The 16,418-nt window shown below is 39.3% G+C and overlaps 1 protein-coding gene across 1 annotated transcript; it reads left to right on the top strand.

The window, feature by feature from the left end:
• The first annotated feature begins 44 nt into the window (after positions 1 to 44).
• MPLKIP (M-phase specific PLK1 interacting protein) lies at positions 45 to 7,613 on the top strand. Its single transcript, XM_017821847.1, has 2 exons — positions 45 to 2,009; positions 6,770 to 7,613. Exons 1-2 carry the CDS (start codon positions 1,662 to 1,664, stop codon positions 6,971 to 6,973), a joined length of 552 nt encoding a protein of 183 aa, XP_017677336.1. The 5' UTR covers positions 45 to 1,661; the 3' UTR covers positions 6,974 to 7,613.
• Positions 7,614 to 16,418: the final 8,805 nt, after the last annotated feature.

Raw genomic sequence — 16,418 nt, 5'->3', positions numbered from 1 at the left:
GGAACATCGTAGTGTCTTCTTGCTCTGTAACAGGATAAAAAAAGCCTGCACACAGTTTTAGCATTTATTTATAAGAAATATGATGTGACAATAAGACAACAGTTGCATCTCAAGAGTAGCTGAAACTTCTGACAGCTTGAACACGAGCATTATGAATAGCACAGGCTTAAGAAATGTCGCATGTCAGAATTCTGAGGAAAAACACAGAAAATCTTCTACATTACAGGTTCGTTGACTGGACATGCTATGCATAATGCAAAGTATGACATAGATGCTTAAAATCCTAGAAGTAATTTGGATTTGTCAACAAGAGGAAATTAGTCAGTTGAATTATCCCAGTATAACTCAAAATGTACATGACACTATGTATTTCTAAATTTCTTTGGTGTGGAAAGGGTTTAAATTAAATGAAGCTGTCCTTTTTTGGAATGAGATCGATCAGACAAATTTGTAACTTATGTTGGTAAACTGTATTGTGTAAACATGCACAATAGTAACAGATAGAAAATTGGTCTTCTAGACTAAAGGATTAGCAAAAAATTTAAGTGAGCAGGTTTAGCCTCTTTCCCTTTTAGAATTAAAAGGATATTGTCTCATTTTGCTCAGGAAATTTTTATAATGTAGTGCAGAGCTGAGTTCACTGAGAATATAAAGTTAGTTCTTGCCATTGAAAAAAAAAGTCAACTCAAAGCAAACTCCAAACCCCAAACAACTATTTAAAGCCAAACAAAAGCAAAACTGGTATATAAAGCATAGAAACATTCTGCTTATTTTAATGGTTAACCTGTGTTCTGTGCTGTTCTGAAAGCCCTCTTTAATTTTCATATGTGACAATATCCTAAAACCAAGTAGTGTTGATACAAATTAAAAAAAAAAAGTCTTTATTATTTTTTTGTACAGAGTTCTTGAGGATTTGCATTAGTATACCTGAGAACAGAGCAGGAATGGTAATAACACTGTTTAATTGCTGCTAAATATGAGGTTCTCCTCTAAGAGCACCTTTTGCCACGAGTTTGTATGAGTGAGTCGTTGCCTGAGCTACTACTCCACTGAATTGCTGGCAGTTCGAACTGACTGTAAAGCAAACCCTTTCCATTAAAGTGCTCTTTAAATACGTCACTATATGTATTGTCAATTGGGACTGCCCTAGCGCACGTAGTTATTTGCAGGCTCAGATGTTATAAGACAGCAGAACAAAGGCGCACAAATAAGCATATCTGAAGTGCCATGAAGTGTGAGGTAAATACTCTCTTTGCTGTACAACAGATCATTTCGTTGTTGTTCACTGTAGCTGTGGAACCGCGGGTGTTCCCTCACAGCACCCAGGGCTTTCACCGCCTGAGTTACCAGGCGCGGCTTCTGCGCGTCTCCTGAGACTCTCTTACTCCAGATTATTCCTCTTGATCTGGAAAACGCACAGAATTACTCAGGGTCGGCGTGACAGATCGCTATGCAGGCTGAACGAGCCGAACTCCCACTCTCCCACTTCCAGGTGGGATGGACGGCGCCTCGCCTTCCCCGGCCCGGAACGTTTGGAGGCCGGAACCTTCGGGCCGCCTGGCGGGGAAAAGGCGTGGGGAAGGAAAAGGAGTACGCGCGGCGCTGCCATTGCGCAGGTTCCATTCCCGGCGCTGCCATTCCCGGCCTGTCTCTTCTTGGCCATGTACCGGCCAGGGTTCCGCGCGCCCACACCTCCCTACGCGGGCGGCGGCTTCCGGACCCCCCCCTCCGGTGGAGGGCCCCTGCCGCCCTCCCCGCGGGGCTACGGGAGCCCCCACCACACGCCGCCCTACGGGCCCCGGCCTGGCCCGTACGGCGGCGGCCTCTCGCCCCGCGGGCCCGGGTTCCAGGGGCGCTTCGGGAGCCCCTCGCCGGGGGCGCAGACACCGCGCAGGCCGCAGAGCGTCAGCCCCCGGTACCCGGCTCCCTACGGCGGCGCGGCCGGGGCGCCCCTGCACCTGCCGTCGCAGCACAAGCGCTCGCCCGGGGGCTTCCAGAGGCACTTCCAGGTATGGGGCAGGGCCGAGAGGGACACGGGGAGGGAGGGAGGGAGCTGCTGCCGCTTTAAAGCCCGCTAGGGAGAGCACGCTGAGCGCAGCATCCACCCGCTCCAGCACGATTTTCAGCGAAGAGCGGCGCTTGCACCGCACTGGGCAACATCAGTGTTCCCCCCGCAGCAGAGAGGACGGAGAGAGCACAGCTCAGGCAGCTGTAAGATGAGGAAAGGGAAGAGGCCGCGGGCCTGGCCTGTTGTGAAGACACAAGGGCTGATGAAGGTGCAACTTTTCTATTTCATATTGTGGCACGTGAAGGTACAGAGAGAATTAAGCACCGCCCAAAACTGCAGCAAACGCCTCTTTTTCCTGTACATGCCTCCCTTTGATGAGTTTTCTTCGATGCAATGGTAAAGCACTATGTGCTTTTAGTTTGCCTGTATTGTTACATCATGGGAGCTTCCTTATCCACACCCTGTCCACACCCAGAGCTTCCTGGGACACGGCTACAGAACAGGAGTGCTTATTAAAGAGAATTAAGCTGAGGCTCCTTTAAGCAGAAATTAGAGCACCTGTTGGGATAATAGACTATAATTTTGAAGTCTTTGCTTTGGACACTGAAAGCTTCTGTTTGTATAAAGTAGTTTTCCTGACAGTCATTCCCAACGGGTTCTGCGGGTTTTGCTTTTTTTCCAGGTGGGTTAGTTGTGGCATGTGACTGGCAATGCACCTAGGGATGATACCAACTTTATGTACATAACTGGTTTTATGCATTATTAGAGAAGCTTTAAAAGTCCAACAAATGGCACGTGCAGTACAAGCAATGATAAATTTTGTAGGTGCTCTTACTGACACTTCAGGGATTAGAGTGTGATAATGAAGTCAAATCTTAATAGAGATTAGTAAAATGTTAACGTGCCTGCACTGCATTGTCATATTTCCATTCAGAAATAGTACTTTGTTACTTTTTTGTGATGCAGTTAGCTATCTTACAGGAATCTTATAGTTGGTGGAAGGGGATCATTCTGAGCTTTGTACATATTCTTCAACACAACAGCAAAGACTCTCCTGGTGTAAAAGCCAATACATGGCTTAAGCTCTGTACCTCTGGAAAAGGCCAAGGATGTGGCATTTCTGCTGTAGATTCTAGAGGGACAGTTTATGTGATCGATGTCTAATTTCCCTTCAAAAGATTACTCTTTGGCTGTTCAATTAAGTGGCTTTTTCAAAGCCTACCTTAAAGTAATTGAGCAGAAGAATATGCAGGAATCCTTTTGTCCCTAGTTTTAGTCAGAACTGTTTCTTATCAGGACCCGTGGACAGGAACAGTCCCATAGGCTCATTCGTGATGTAGGAAACCCAATATAAAGAAGGTAGAAGTCTGAATCCAGTCTCAGCTTGTCACAACATTTTCCCTTCTCCCCTTTCCTTCTGTAGACTTTGTGAGTAGTTTAGGAGCATTGGCCTGATGGTGATGCTTTGAAAGACTCAAAGGATATTGTATGTCTGTAGCTCTGCGTAGGGCTGAAGTAATGTCTGTCTGCTTTTATGAGAATCCACAAGGGCTGTTTTTCCGGGGGGGGGGGGGGGCAGTGGAGGCAATCACAGAGGGAGGAAGTCTCATAAACCCCAAGTCCCCATTTTCTTTGGTGTGGACAAGAATCTCTCCATGAGGCCATGAATAAATTCAGGTTGAAGGCCTTTTTGCATTTTCGAAGCGTCAGATTTCTTTGTGAGCCATGTGTATTGTCCCCCTCTCTTCTGTAGGTGCTGATGTTAAGAGAACTACAGTGCTTTTGAAATCTGTGATGCTGTGGTCACCTTTGAGAAGGAAGTCTTAAGTGGTCCTTTAAAATCTTGTCAGAAAATCCAAAAGACAGTTTATGTTTACTTCAGTGTTCCATTAATGTCATGTCATTGGCATTCTGTGCTCATTTTGTGCTTGCAGACATTCATTTTTTGAAATGAGCAGAAAACACAAAGAAAAACATAGAGAGCTTGTTTTTTCTGAAATGGGTGACAACCTTTATGTGGCCAATAGTTTACAGCACTTTCTGGTCTTTCCACAGACATGCATCTGATTTATCTGTTATGAAAACATGGTCATGAAAACAAGGGCCTGTAGTGACAGGACAAGGAGGAATGGCTTTAAACTGAAAGAGAATGGATTTACACTGGATATTAGGAAGAAGTTCTTTACTGTGAGGGTGATGAGACACGGGAACAGGTTGCCCAGAGAAGTTGTGGATGCCCCATCCCTGGAAATGTTCAAGGCCAGGCTGGATGGGGCTTTGAGCAACCTAGACTAGTGGAAGGTGTACCTGCCCTCTGAGGGAGGGTTGGAACTAGATGATCTTTAAGGTCCCTTCCAACCCAAACCATTCTGTGATTCTGTGTTTGTTGTAATTCTTGAGTATCTACTCTTAGAATTCACTTAGTGGTAATGTTTCCTTTTCTACACTCAGCACGAATTAGTGAACTAGCTGGTAGCAGTAGCTTGTTAGTGGTGTGGATCAAAGATTATTACAGAAAGTGAAAAAAACCCCCAAACCCCAGCCTTTTGAAATGGTACAGTTGTGATTTTCATGTTTTCTGTGTATGCCAGCAGCTGTAATGACATCAGATGAAGAAAGCTGATAAAGGGAGTAACTGTCCCCATTTTCAAGGCAGTGTTACTCAGCTCAGTAAGGTGTTAGTGAGTAGCACTAAAAGATGTTGTTTTCTGCTCTAGAGAGAGACTTTATATCTGGAGAAAAAGTATTGAGAACAGATTGACTGTTTCTTTAAGGAAAGTTAACTGAGAAAAGGCTGTTGGCATCAGGGACAGCAAAATAGAAAGTTTTTTTTAAGGTATCTTTGGCGTCAAACAGTGTCTCTTGCACAGAATGGTTTAATTTCTACAGGTAGGGCAATTTCCCTTTTCCACAGGCCTAAAAAAATACAGAGGGGAAAAAAGCATATGTTGACTAGCATTCTAGACTTAAATAATCTACATGCTTAAAGTTAACACTTATTAAAGTCTGTCAATCTTGTATTACATAATACATTTCCTAGATTTCAGACATGCTAAAAATGTCAGTGTTACTGATGGCCTGCATATATTGTAGTGAAATTTAATATTATCAAATAAACCCATATAAATGAGCCTTACCATTGGATTATTTTGATCCTTCACTGAATACTGCAGATTATGTCAGCTGAGCTTTGTGTTCTGCAGATCAGATATAGCATTAAATAAGCTCCACACTCAAACTGTTATACAATGTCAAAGTTACTGGGTCTTCCTTAAATATGCTGTTTTAGAGATGGTGAAGTTTTGTGGTTTTTTCAGACAGAATGCCCTGTGTACTACTGCTTTACTGCTAAATGTGAGGGCTTAACATAAATGTCACTTTTGCTAGTGCATGTCAACTTTAGAAAATTCCATGTCCCTTAGAAAGTTTTTTAGATGTAGTCTGAGGTGATTCTCTCTGATCCTTGTAGGGTTTGATGCAATAAAGTAATTCTTCTTGCCCTGTAAATAAGACATGGGTGTTCCCACATTTGGTCGTGTATGCATTGTCATCAAGCTTTAGGAGTTCTAGAAGAGTTCTTGCTGGAACCAAATTAACATGTTCCTGCCACAGCACATGAGCAGAAATAGGTTCAAGCTGTTTGAGGGAAATCTATTCTTCTGGCTAAAGACAGGGGGCTTCACTGTACAGCACCATTTCTCAGTTTTACCCAAAAATTGTTTCATGTGATCTATTTATGTAGATTCTGTAAGGGCTTATTAGTCAAATTCAAATACCATCACTGCTGGTCCAAAAAGTCAGGGGTTGGGAGGGGTAGGAGGGGGAAGCAGCCCATAATCATGGGTTTTTACCGTGCTTCGCAAAGTTTAATACAGCCTCGAGGAGTCCTGTTGTTCTAATCATACAGAATGCAATGGGCATGTTTGGAGACTATTGTGTACCTGTAATAGGCATTGTTTAACTTTGGTAAAAACAAAATTAATTTAATTAATACAGCTTTAAACAAAACCTCACTTTTTAGGGAAGTGAATCTGAAGAGAAGAACAATGGATGATGCTAACAGGAGAAAATGGTTATAGGCATTCCTTTATGTCATAGCTCTCTTTAAGTTGCAGACTTGTAGCAGCTTTACCCAAGCAATTGTAGTGATCCTTGATCTTAAAAATGAAAAATAAATCAAAAGTTCCATGCGAAAGTCAGTATCTGCTTAATCACTGATTACCATTCAGATTGCACATAAAATAAAACCATCTGTTCTCAAATTTCACAGAATACTGGTTTGAATGAAATGTGTTTTTTTTCTCAATGAGTTCTTTGGGTCATTTGTAGCTATTTGTGTTAAACAACACTGTGTTCAATCAGTAAGTACTTAAATATGACTTCTGCTCTTGTTAATATTGTCAGCTCTTCCTCAGCCTGTAACTCCCTGTTTTGTTATTCAGCTTTTGTTAGACATATCGTTGACTTAGGCAGCTTATGAAGAACAGCATGAGGAGCTTTTCTGTAGCTGTGTGCCAGAGTGATGTAAACAAGTATTTCGGAGAAGTCTGTTGTGGGGCTTTTTTCTTATTTTGGTAAATCATCAGCTGTAATTAAAAGAATAATAAAGTTAATATTTTCTGAGAAAGATGCAAGTGAGACATAGTAATGATAATTAATAATCAGCTTCAAAGCTCTACTATGGTAGAAAGAAACATTTTTTTTTTTTAAGTTTGAATTAGTCTATTGAATGTTTCTTTACCTGATGGTTTTCTTCCAAAGGGATCACCCAGGACATCTACTCCATTTGGTACAGCGCATGGCAGAGAGAAAAGAGTGTCTAATGATGTGGAAAACTATTACAGACCTTCAATGCTTGAGGACCCATGGGCTGGCCTAGAGCCAGTTTCTGTTACAGACATAAACCAGCAATACAGCAGTGAGCAAACAACATGTACTGGTAAAAAAGGGAGGTATTTCAGCTAACACTTTTAAAGGCCAAATAACTCCATCTTGTCAGGAAAACTTTGGGACAAAATCTTAACACTTACACAAGATGAACAGTAATCAAGACCTTAGATAATGCTTTTATTTGAACATATGTCCACCCTTTTATCCTACTTTTTTTTTATTGCATTGGATATTTTTATGTATGGGACAGAAAAGGAGTGGTAGGAAACCTTACATTTCTGGCTATGTGGAAGTGCCTACCAGCTTTGAAGAACAAAGTGTTCTTTAATCACCAGCGACTGATATGTGACTGTTAAAACAGGTTTCCTTATACTTACCTCTTCCATGCCAGATTGTTAGCCTTTTATTGTAAAGTACTTTAGGAAGTGGTATTTTTTTATGTTTCAACATTTTTAGAATGAAGTAACTAGGAAATAAAGTTTTGTAAATTCTTGTTTTGTAATGTATAAAGAATATTTTAGGACTCTTGTTAAGGTGTACACATTAACACAAATAGTACTATTGAAATTAGGTGACTTCTGTAAATGTGCTTGTATGCTGTAGTTAACCTGTGGTTTTGTGCATAGTGATTTTTGTTAATTGCAGTGTAATGTGAAGTTGAAACGTGACTTTTAGCCATCTCAGGAAACAAATGTATTGCTTTTGGAAAGTTTAATTTGTTGAACCAATTCTTGAGTCACAAACTTAATTCTGTAATCATTTGCTTTTGTGTTTAAAAAAATATAGTTGAATCAATATTAGACATTTTTGGATTATAGTAACAAGTCTGTGCAGTGGGAGTTTAAGTCTAAGGAGTACATAAAACACAAGATAAAATAACTGGAAATGTTCTCTGTGGGTCCACCTGTTAGAATAGAGGTTTTGTTATACTGTTGACATTAGTACATGCATAGCTTTTGGTTTTTTTTAATCTGTACAATATTTTCCAATTATTTTTTATTTTTACTTATGGCAGGAATCATTGCCAGGAGAACTGTTTTGTGTGTGTGCATGCTATATTTTTATACTGAAGTGGAAAACAAGGAGTTGGTTTTTTAGACCTTGTCTTTACATGGAAGATTCATGCATCTAAAGTACATCACCTCTGTTTTCCCCCAGCTGACCCTGTTGTTTTAGTATTATATCCAAAAAGGCTGCTGAGAGAACTGAGAATGTAATGCCTTCTGGATGTCAAGGATGGTTAAATCTTCATCCCAGAATCAAAAGAACTGTGCCTTAAATGGCAGCTGTCAGTATCATTATCTGTAATAGGTACCAGCAAAACTGAGATGACAAGTTGCAGATAGTCTTTAGAATTTATACATCAGTTAATTGATGTCAATTGTCAAAAGTGAAGTATAAAGTTTTCTTTCCTTTTTTTTTTTTTTTTAAAACCTTGTCAGGTGCTGTAAAGCTCACAAAAAAAAAAAAAGTTGTAGTCTGCTCAACCAAGTCACCTTTTTTTTATTGCTATTTCCCATGTGATTGAATGCAATTTATTTTTTGCAATGTTTGGTGATCTTGGAGAAACAAATATGATTTTATTCAAGACACTAAAGCTCTGATGTGTTCACAGTTAGATATGAGAAAAGTTTGGGTTTGGAAAGGAGAAAGGAAAGGTAAAGGATTCCTGACAGAGGGGAGTCTGTTAAGAGGTGGGACTGCTTACACAATAGGCAGTATCAGCTGCCTTTGCACATTGCAAAGGTACATTTTGCCATTTTGGCTTTGCAGTTGGCCCAGGGATCAAAGCCAGCCTCCTCTGGTAATAATTCTTAACTCCTGGAACCAGGTGTCAGACATCAGTGAAGATAAATGTTCCAGAAAGACTTAAGGAAATATTCCTGAAGCACTGTTTAATCAATGCAGATCTTCTACAATGGCATCTGTTAAGCTGCTGCTCCAGTACACTTCAGGATATGATCCAACAATTATATCACAATGCTAAAGACTCCAATCACTTGGTCAAGAATCCACACCAAAAACTTAAAAATTATTCACCTTTCTGGCTTCTAGGAGAAATTCTGCAATTACAGTAAAATTTTTAAATGTCATTGTTGAATAGCTGTAAAATGCATGAACACATGTTCAGAACTATAAATATAATGTACTTAAAGCCAATTTAAGCTTTGCCTTTTGTGCTGCGGTACCCAAGAAGCTTAAGCACTTACTTCCTCACCAGGTTTTTTTCCTTTTTACCATATGGCAAACATTCTTTTTCCCCACATGTTTCTAACAGAGAGAAAATATATCACTTCCTCATTTATTAATGAAGCTACTTCATAGTAACAGTATGACTCTGGAAATAGCATTTGATGATAAAAAGTAAAGCACAAATGCATCCTTTCTTCATGAGCCCATGAAACAAAATAGTGCCTATGTCTTGTTAATGAAAGGATTCTTCTGTAATGAACGTACTAAGAATATGGGCATTACTCTTTCTTCAACAGACTTCTTAGATTTTAAGGTAAGTAATTTAGCTCCTTTTTCAGAAGTTTGGATGGGTATACTTTTCCATTCTGTTCCGCTTGCATCAAGTCCATTTGACTTTCTATTCAGTTGTTGTAAAGGAGTTGTATAACTCTTGACTAATTCTTCCAGCAAAAATTAATACAGCTCCTGTATTTAACATTGAACTGCATCGCTACTACACTGTGCTGATATCACAGTAACATGACTTAAATCAGGTGAATACATGTGTAATGCAGCAACACACTGGGTGGGTAGCTACCCCAAGTTGTACTAGAATAGTTCTAAGTTCAGGTTTAAGGTTCCATTGCAGCTTTATAATATGGAATATTCATTCTTCTCTGGCACTTAATACACACTATTTTATATTGAAACTTAAATAATTTAGAACATTGAAATTACAATTAAAATGGGATTTTAAAAGTTCATATCAAGCTCCTGTTTAGAATTAGCAATAATGCATTGAGATGTAGCATTTTCCTAATATCAGAGCTGGGAACACTTGCCAGGGAAAATGCTTCTGGGGAGCAGAATGGATAACTACTTTTGTAGTCAGGTTGTTTTTCTTTTCCTGTTAAGGGTATCTTTATGTGCTCTTCAGTTTATATAAATTGTAAAATTAGACATCTGAGGGGGAGCATTTGAAACATGCATTAATTATATGGAAATTCTACAAGCAGCTGTTCAGCTTCCTTCTAAAGGAAATTTTTTCATAGTCGGTTTGGGCTTCAAGTTGTGCTTCTGAGTAATCTCACTGAAGTCAGAGGATTCACTCGTGCAACTGAGATGTGTAAGTATCTAATGTTACAGTTTGAAAATTGTATCATCCCTTAGTCTGTCAACTTTTTTCCAACACACAGCAGTTAACTGCTCTGCCTAGCTATTGCTCTGAATTCAAGTTCACATATGAGCCAAGACTGTCTTGCAGATTAATTAAACTTGTTCTTACAACATTTTCCAAAACTCTCAAGTGTAAAGACTGTTCTCCTTTCCCCAAATCTTGGTGCTTGCCTTCCTCCTAGCTCCTTGGAACTGGGGAAAAAAGGGAGGACTGCCTACACTGATTGGTGAAGAATCATATAATGATTTTCATGTCTCAGGCTTTCAGAAACTTGTGTACCAATTGATATAGGTAACTAGATAAACTTTTTTATCATTTGAGATGTCTCAAAACAACTTTTTATAGCATGAGAAATGAAAGAAATCACTGTTATGCCTAGCAGTATTAATTCAGAATCCGTCATTAATTCAGCACTCAGTCATTAATTCAGAATCCAATTTTTTTGCCTAAAGTAACTTTTCATCTGTATATAACTAGGCACAAAGTGAGTAATTTTCATTTTCTGCCATTTTCACTGAAATGTGTGCTTTGCTGACTTGGAATTTAAGAACACTCTCAACTTGGACTTCTGAATTTACTTTTACACAAATTACTAGCTCTGGAGCGTTAGACCTCACATCTAGGCCTTCCCTTTAAGGCATTTTAGATCTGGCAAAAAGAGCTTTGTCTCATCCCCATTGCTTCCTTGATGACACTAGGAAACCTTTGACTAGGGCTAGAGACAGTTGTGCAGATGCTTGGTGCGAGACCAGGCCGTCAAGGTACCCTTCCTCTCCTAGAGGTTACCTCTACCCTTGCCATTCCAGAGCAGTGGGGCCCAGGAGGTGTGTTGAGCCAAAAAGTAATCCTTCATTTTGCTTCACCAGCTCTGTGTGGGTTTCAAACCATAACCATATTGGGAGTTTGCTTAGTGCATGTCCTGAATTTTAAATTTCATCAGTGTCTTCTGCAGTAAAATCACAGGTGAATTCCACTGGCCTTTGTTCATTGATCTGTGGCTGTTGCACGTTGCTGTTCTGAACTATTAATGTAAACATTTGTACTCAAGAACATAACTTTGTGGCTAAAAGGGGTCATACCAGTACAGTTCCAGAGTAAAATTTTTACTACTGCTGACACCACTGCTATTAAAATAAGAGCTTCTCTGTCCCCCTTTAACAGGATAAAAATTAAGCAGTTGAGATGCTGAGCTACAAACTGTGGTCTGTGTAGGGCCAGATGGACATACCTCTATTAGCTGATTTCCGGATTGGAGATAGAATGGGGTTTTAACAAAGAGCTGAAAAAAAATACCATCCCACTCCCTAAAAAGACAGAAAAAGGTATTTCTCAAAAGTAACCTTACACATGAAACAGGAATTCTTACACAGCCTCAAATTTTTCCACAGTCTTGCAGAATGTGAGTTCTGTCTTATTCTTTTTCTTCTGGAGAAGCACTGGCTTGTTACCATAACTTCAAGGCTTTCCATGACATGAACTTCAGTTAAAACCATCAGCTCACCATTTGACCTGCTCTCTGACAAAGAAATCTCTAGGCTATACTGTTCATTGGATGTCAGTATTATTTTTTTGACAGTGAAAAAGTTACACCTTCAAATTCTACCAGGGACCTAATTTTCACATACTGAAATTAATTCTTCAAATTGCTTAATTCTGAGTATTCATTTTTTCCAGGTAACCGTGACAGGATTGTGGAGAATGTATTAAAGTTATGCCTTTTTTCCCTATAAAAGAAAGATAATAAGTTGCATTAATTTCATTAATGTATCAGTTGTGGTTCAAGTAGTGATGGCAGTTTGCAAATTCAACAGAATCTGGGACTCCCTCCTTTCTTTCTTGAAAGTGCTTACACTTTCCAGAACTGGCCAACACGGTTCACCCACAGGCACGCTGGGTCAGAGCTTTTGCAGGTGAGATACTGGGACGGCAATAATGGTCTCCACGGTGCCAGATGGACATCTGAATAGGGACATCATTGCAATTCAGTGTGACCCATATTAGCCCATTTCTACATTGCAGCTACAATAGGATTTTAACAAGGACAAAACAAGTAAGTCCCCTTCCCTCCCACACACACAGAGACACACTTCAAGGGACTTTTAATTTTCCAAGTCTATGGTAAGCCACTATGTTACTGAGGTAAAGAATAATAGAATTTAAATTGTTTTTTCATTTATTCACTAGTGACAGCATCTTAGGAGGCAAAGAATTTGACATCACATCAAGCTGAAATTTTTAACACAGTTACTTTAAAAAATGGGCTGCACTTGAAAATCCGTATGTACTACCCTGCTTCTGTGGGCAGCAGTAATCATGCTGCTTGATGCTGTATTAAACTACACTTAAAGCTTCTGGTATCCCTATGTATTTAGCCACAGTCTAATTGCTGTGTAGCCAAGATAGTTAAAAGCTGTTACTGTAGGGCCAGTAGGTTTAAATCTTTGTTGTATGCATGAGGAAATTCCTAAGAGTTCAAACTGCTGAACATGATGTTGATGCAACTGTTAATATAAAGACCAGTAAATAGAAGAACAAAACCTCTTTGATGCAGATTATTACCTTTTCAAGCATCACACAAGCTAATGCTAAAACAAGGGAAGAGGACTCAAGCTAATTGACAACTTCCTGTGGATGACTACACAGCATAAACCACAAATAACGGTGCCATTGCACTTTCCTAAAGCTTTCTCTTGTCTGCCTCCTGGTTCCTATGGCAATAAAATTACACTAAGGAAAATTACATGGTTGTTCATTTTCAGATGTTAGCTGTATGTGCACTATGGGCAACAGGCTGAGAAACTGCGATAACTGCTTTCAAATGAATGAACTGACAAATTGTGTCCCTCTTGGAACTGAAGACAGCTTACACTACCAGCAATGTTCCTGTACTTTAAATAGCTTCTAAAATAAAATTCCAAGTATGTAGAAAGCTTGTGCAAAGAACCTTTAAATCTCTGTTATCAAGGTATCTGCTGCATCTGGTTGCATTTTTCTGACACTGTTTAATTTCTTCTCAGAATAATTGCTGCATATTTTATACATAGACTCTCCTGTAGCTCATCATCCTCACTGCTGTGAGGTGAGGAAGAAATAGCTAGTGTCTGCACTTTGTGGCAGAAGAGAACCCAGTGTTTCTTGTTCTCCCTATGTCACTCCCTAAAGCTAATAAAATATTCAGAGCAAGTTTCAAATGTGTTGCCTTCCTGACAGGAGGGATGCCAGCAGAAAGGCAGCCATGCTTTCCAACACATGCTAATTATAAGTGGTAGCTGTTTAATTCAGTGAGCATCTGAAAAAAAAAACACATTTCCCCAAGCACCTTTCAATTCTGCTGTAGAGAATACAAATAGAAACATTACTCTTAACAAAAGAAATCCACTTCTTACAGCATAAGCATTCATGAACTTCAGATAAATGAGAATCTCCGTGATTTCTTTGATAATCCACATGTTTGTGCTTCATGGCTCTCCAGGAGAGCTGCATTTCAAGTCTTCTGTGGCTAAAATAAGTATGCCAAATTATATATAATTTTTTTAATGGAAGGTAGTTTTATTAAAAAAAAAAAAGTTAAAATTGTGTTCAAAAAGGAAATTCTGACACAGAAGAATTAAAGGGAAATCCCTGCTGCATTTAAGAGGGGTTTTGGTTTTCATCCTTTGTCTGACCTAAAACCTGCAATGACAGCAGGAACAATTTCAACCGAAGATAAAAGTTATAAGTTTTCGTTCACGACACTGTAGCAATGGAGTTCACAGTCTCCTAAGAAATAGAGAGGGATACTTACACTACTGAATTTCACTGCATATGGAAATGATCTGTGCTGTAATCCCTTTCACTGGAAGATTCTTAAACAATTATCATGGAGTAAAGTGGTGTGTTTAGCTCTACTAGCCATTACTTTAATAGATTGTATGGCCAGTCTTCCAGAGCGAAGATTTGGGAAAGGTCATTAACCCTTCGAGCCTGCGCAGTGGATTTGTTAGGTGAGACACAGCGTGCGCTGAACTGAGCCCACCCTTTAATCCTAAGGTTCATCTGCTGGGGCCGAGCAAGCTTGGACAGTGGCAGTGAGGTCCTCAGAACATAGGTTTAACAAGACTTCTTTTTAATGACCAGGATCTTCATAACTGATTTGATGCCTAATCTGGTGCAGCACCTGCTCTCTCATTTCCTGGATGCAAATGTGGTTCAGCTTTTCAAATTAATGAATCAGAAAGCCAGTTGTGACAGTGTTGTAAAATTATTATTTTATTAAACTTTAGAAACAGAAAAATAAGCCACAAATTCACTTCCAGAGTTGAGGTTTCAGGTCCTGAAGGGTTTTTTTGGTTGGGGGCTTCTTCCGGACAGGAGCTTTAAGTGGCATAATCACTTTCTAAAGCATAGGACTGTCACCATAATAATTGTAAGTCTCTTCGTGCATCTTATTTTTTTAAAGCTACAGAAAATTGAGCCTAAAAATGTTAATAATCACCAGTAGTGGTCAAGCTCTGGAAATGCTGAACTTATTATGCAACAACATGTCATATATCACATGATGTAGATGAGGCTTCGCAAAACACAGAATGTGTAATACAAGTGTTACAAACCTGATTTCTTGCTTTTTCTGAGTGGCTACAGAGCATTTAGCGACAATTTGAGTGGCTTTTGCCTTCCCACTTAAGAACAGTTCTAGAACTACTCTGAAGAACAGTAGGGGCTGCCAGCTTCCCCAGTACACTTTGGGGCACCTGCTTTACAAATATTCTACCAATAAGAAATCTAATTCCCATTTGTTGGGTCTGTGTGCTTATGAATTTAATAATGCTGCTGTTGATGTGTTCTCTCTCCTGTCCCATGAAATCCTCCAGCAGTTACATGACTTGTGAAAGCATTACACAACCAAATAGTGCCCAGTTGGAAGGGGTCAAGCCAGTGTCCTATTGAAGTCTTTGCACAGCAAAATATGTGCTTGTATGTTTTTAATGTTGATTTAGTCTTGTCAAATTGTTGTCTCCGCATTGTGTAGAAACTTGGTCAGTTACCACCATTTCTTACAGCAGAACCTGTTTTAAATACTGATCACACTTAAAACACAACTAGAAAAAGATTCCCAGAAATTGTCAGTGAATCACCTGCATTTGATATTCTTTCTATTCTGCAAATGAAATCCTGACCTTTTACTGTTAACTGCAGTGTCTTTTGCTGTCAGAAAAAGGTTTCAGACATTTTAATTTTTAATTAGTCAATAAAACTGATCCCTCTCATTCTCATTGCATTTATCTTCCCAATTCTGTAAAGGCAATCGATGATCTCACCTAAATTTAAACTACCAGCTTCCACATGTTGTTATGGACCACAGTGACCATATTTAGTTCTGCTGGATACTGTTTACTCCTCTTCTGCTCTTGCCACCACAAACATGTCATACTGATGAAATATTTAGACAGAAGTATATTTTAACCAAGACAGGAGGATACTGGGACTGTATCTCAAGCAATTAGATACGTTTAGAACTTGATGGAAATACCTATTCAATGCTTTGATATACTGCTTCCCATAATGAAGGCCATCCTGTAATAGTTTATACAATGCAAAAGCTTTGTAATGCTGAAACCTTAATATAGGACTTGAGGAATGAAAAAGAAGAGTGGAAGAGGCTGCAAGGTAGCAACAAATGATGGGTGCTTAAATAAAAGCATGCAGAATATTTCCCTGGATGTCAGGAAGCAATTTGCATTCTAACAGTTGAGACTAACAACAAATACCCAAACCAAACTGGAGCTTCCCAGGAGATCAGTTGAAAGAGAAGGCCATGTACAATTTACCTGATGCTAGAAGCTGAAATAGAGTTGAATTTCTGATAGAAAAGGTCTGTGAAATTCTGTGGAATTTGTTGGGTGTTTTGTCATTTTTCCCAGAAGGTACCATTGTAATTGCAAGTACAGTTTGCAAATAAAAATTACTACTACTACTACTACTACTACTATCTGCATGTCTTCCTTCACTGTTTTGTGTAACTGTATGTGCTTGCTTGGATGTCTCAGAGCAGGATCTGCAATCCATAACAAGAAGCAATCTGCAGAGAAAAATGTACATAGCTTCTAAAGTCTGCCAGGTTCAGAGTAATACTTTCCCAGTGTGAAATTGCCAGACCATCTGCAGAAAATTTTTTTTACTATTATTTACTAC

This window comes from Lepidothrix coronata, unplaced genomic scaffold, assembly GCF_001604755.1.
Source record: "Lepidothrix coronata isolate B3197 unplaced genomic scaffold, Lepidothrix_coronata-1.0 Scaffold3, whole genome shotgun sequence".
Taxonomy (NCBI): domain Eukaryota; kingdom Metazoa; phylum Chordata; class Aves; order Passeriformes; family Pipridae; genus Lepidothrix; species Lepidothrix coronata.
Note: the sequence above shows the minus strand (reverse complement) of the source record. Positions and strands in the feature narration are given on the sequence as shown.

Excerpts from the sequence above, each read along its gene's own strand:
- MPLKIP (XM_017821847.1), top strand. The coding sequence starts at position 1,662 with ATGTACCGGCCAGGGTTCCGCGCGCCCACACCTCCCTACGCGGGCGGC. Across the intron at positions 2,010-6,769 it reads GCTTCCAGAGGCACTTCCAG|GGATCACCCAGGACATCTAC; the intron begins GTATGGGGCAGG and ends TTTCTTCCAAAG.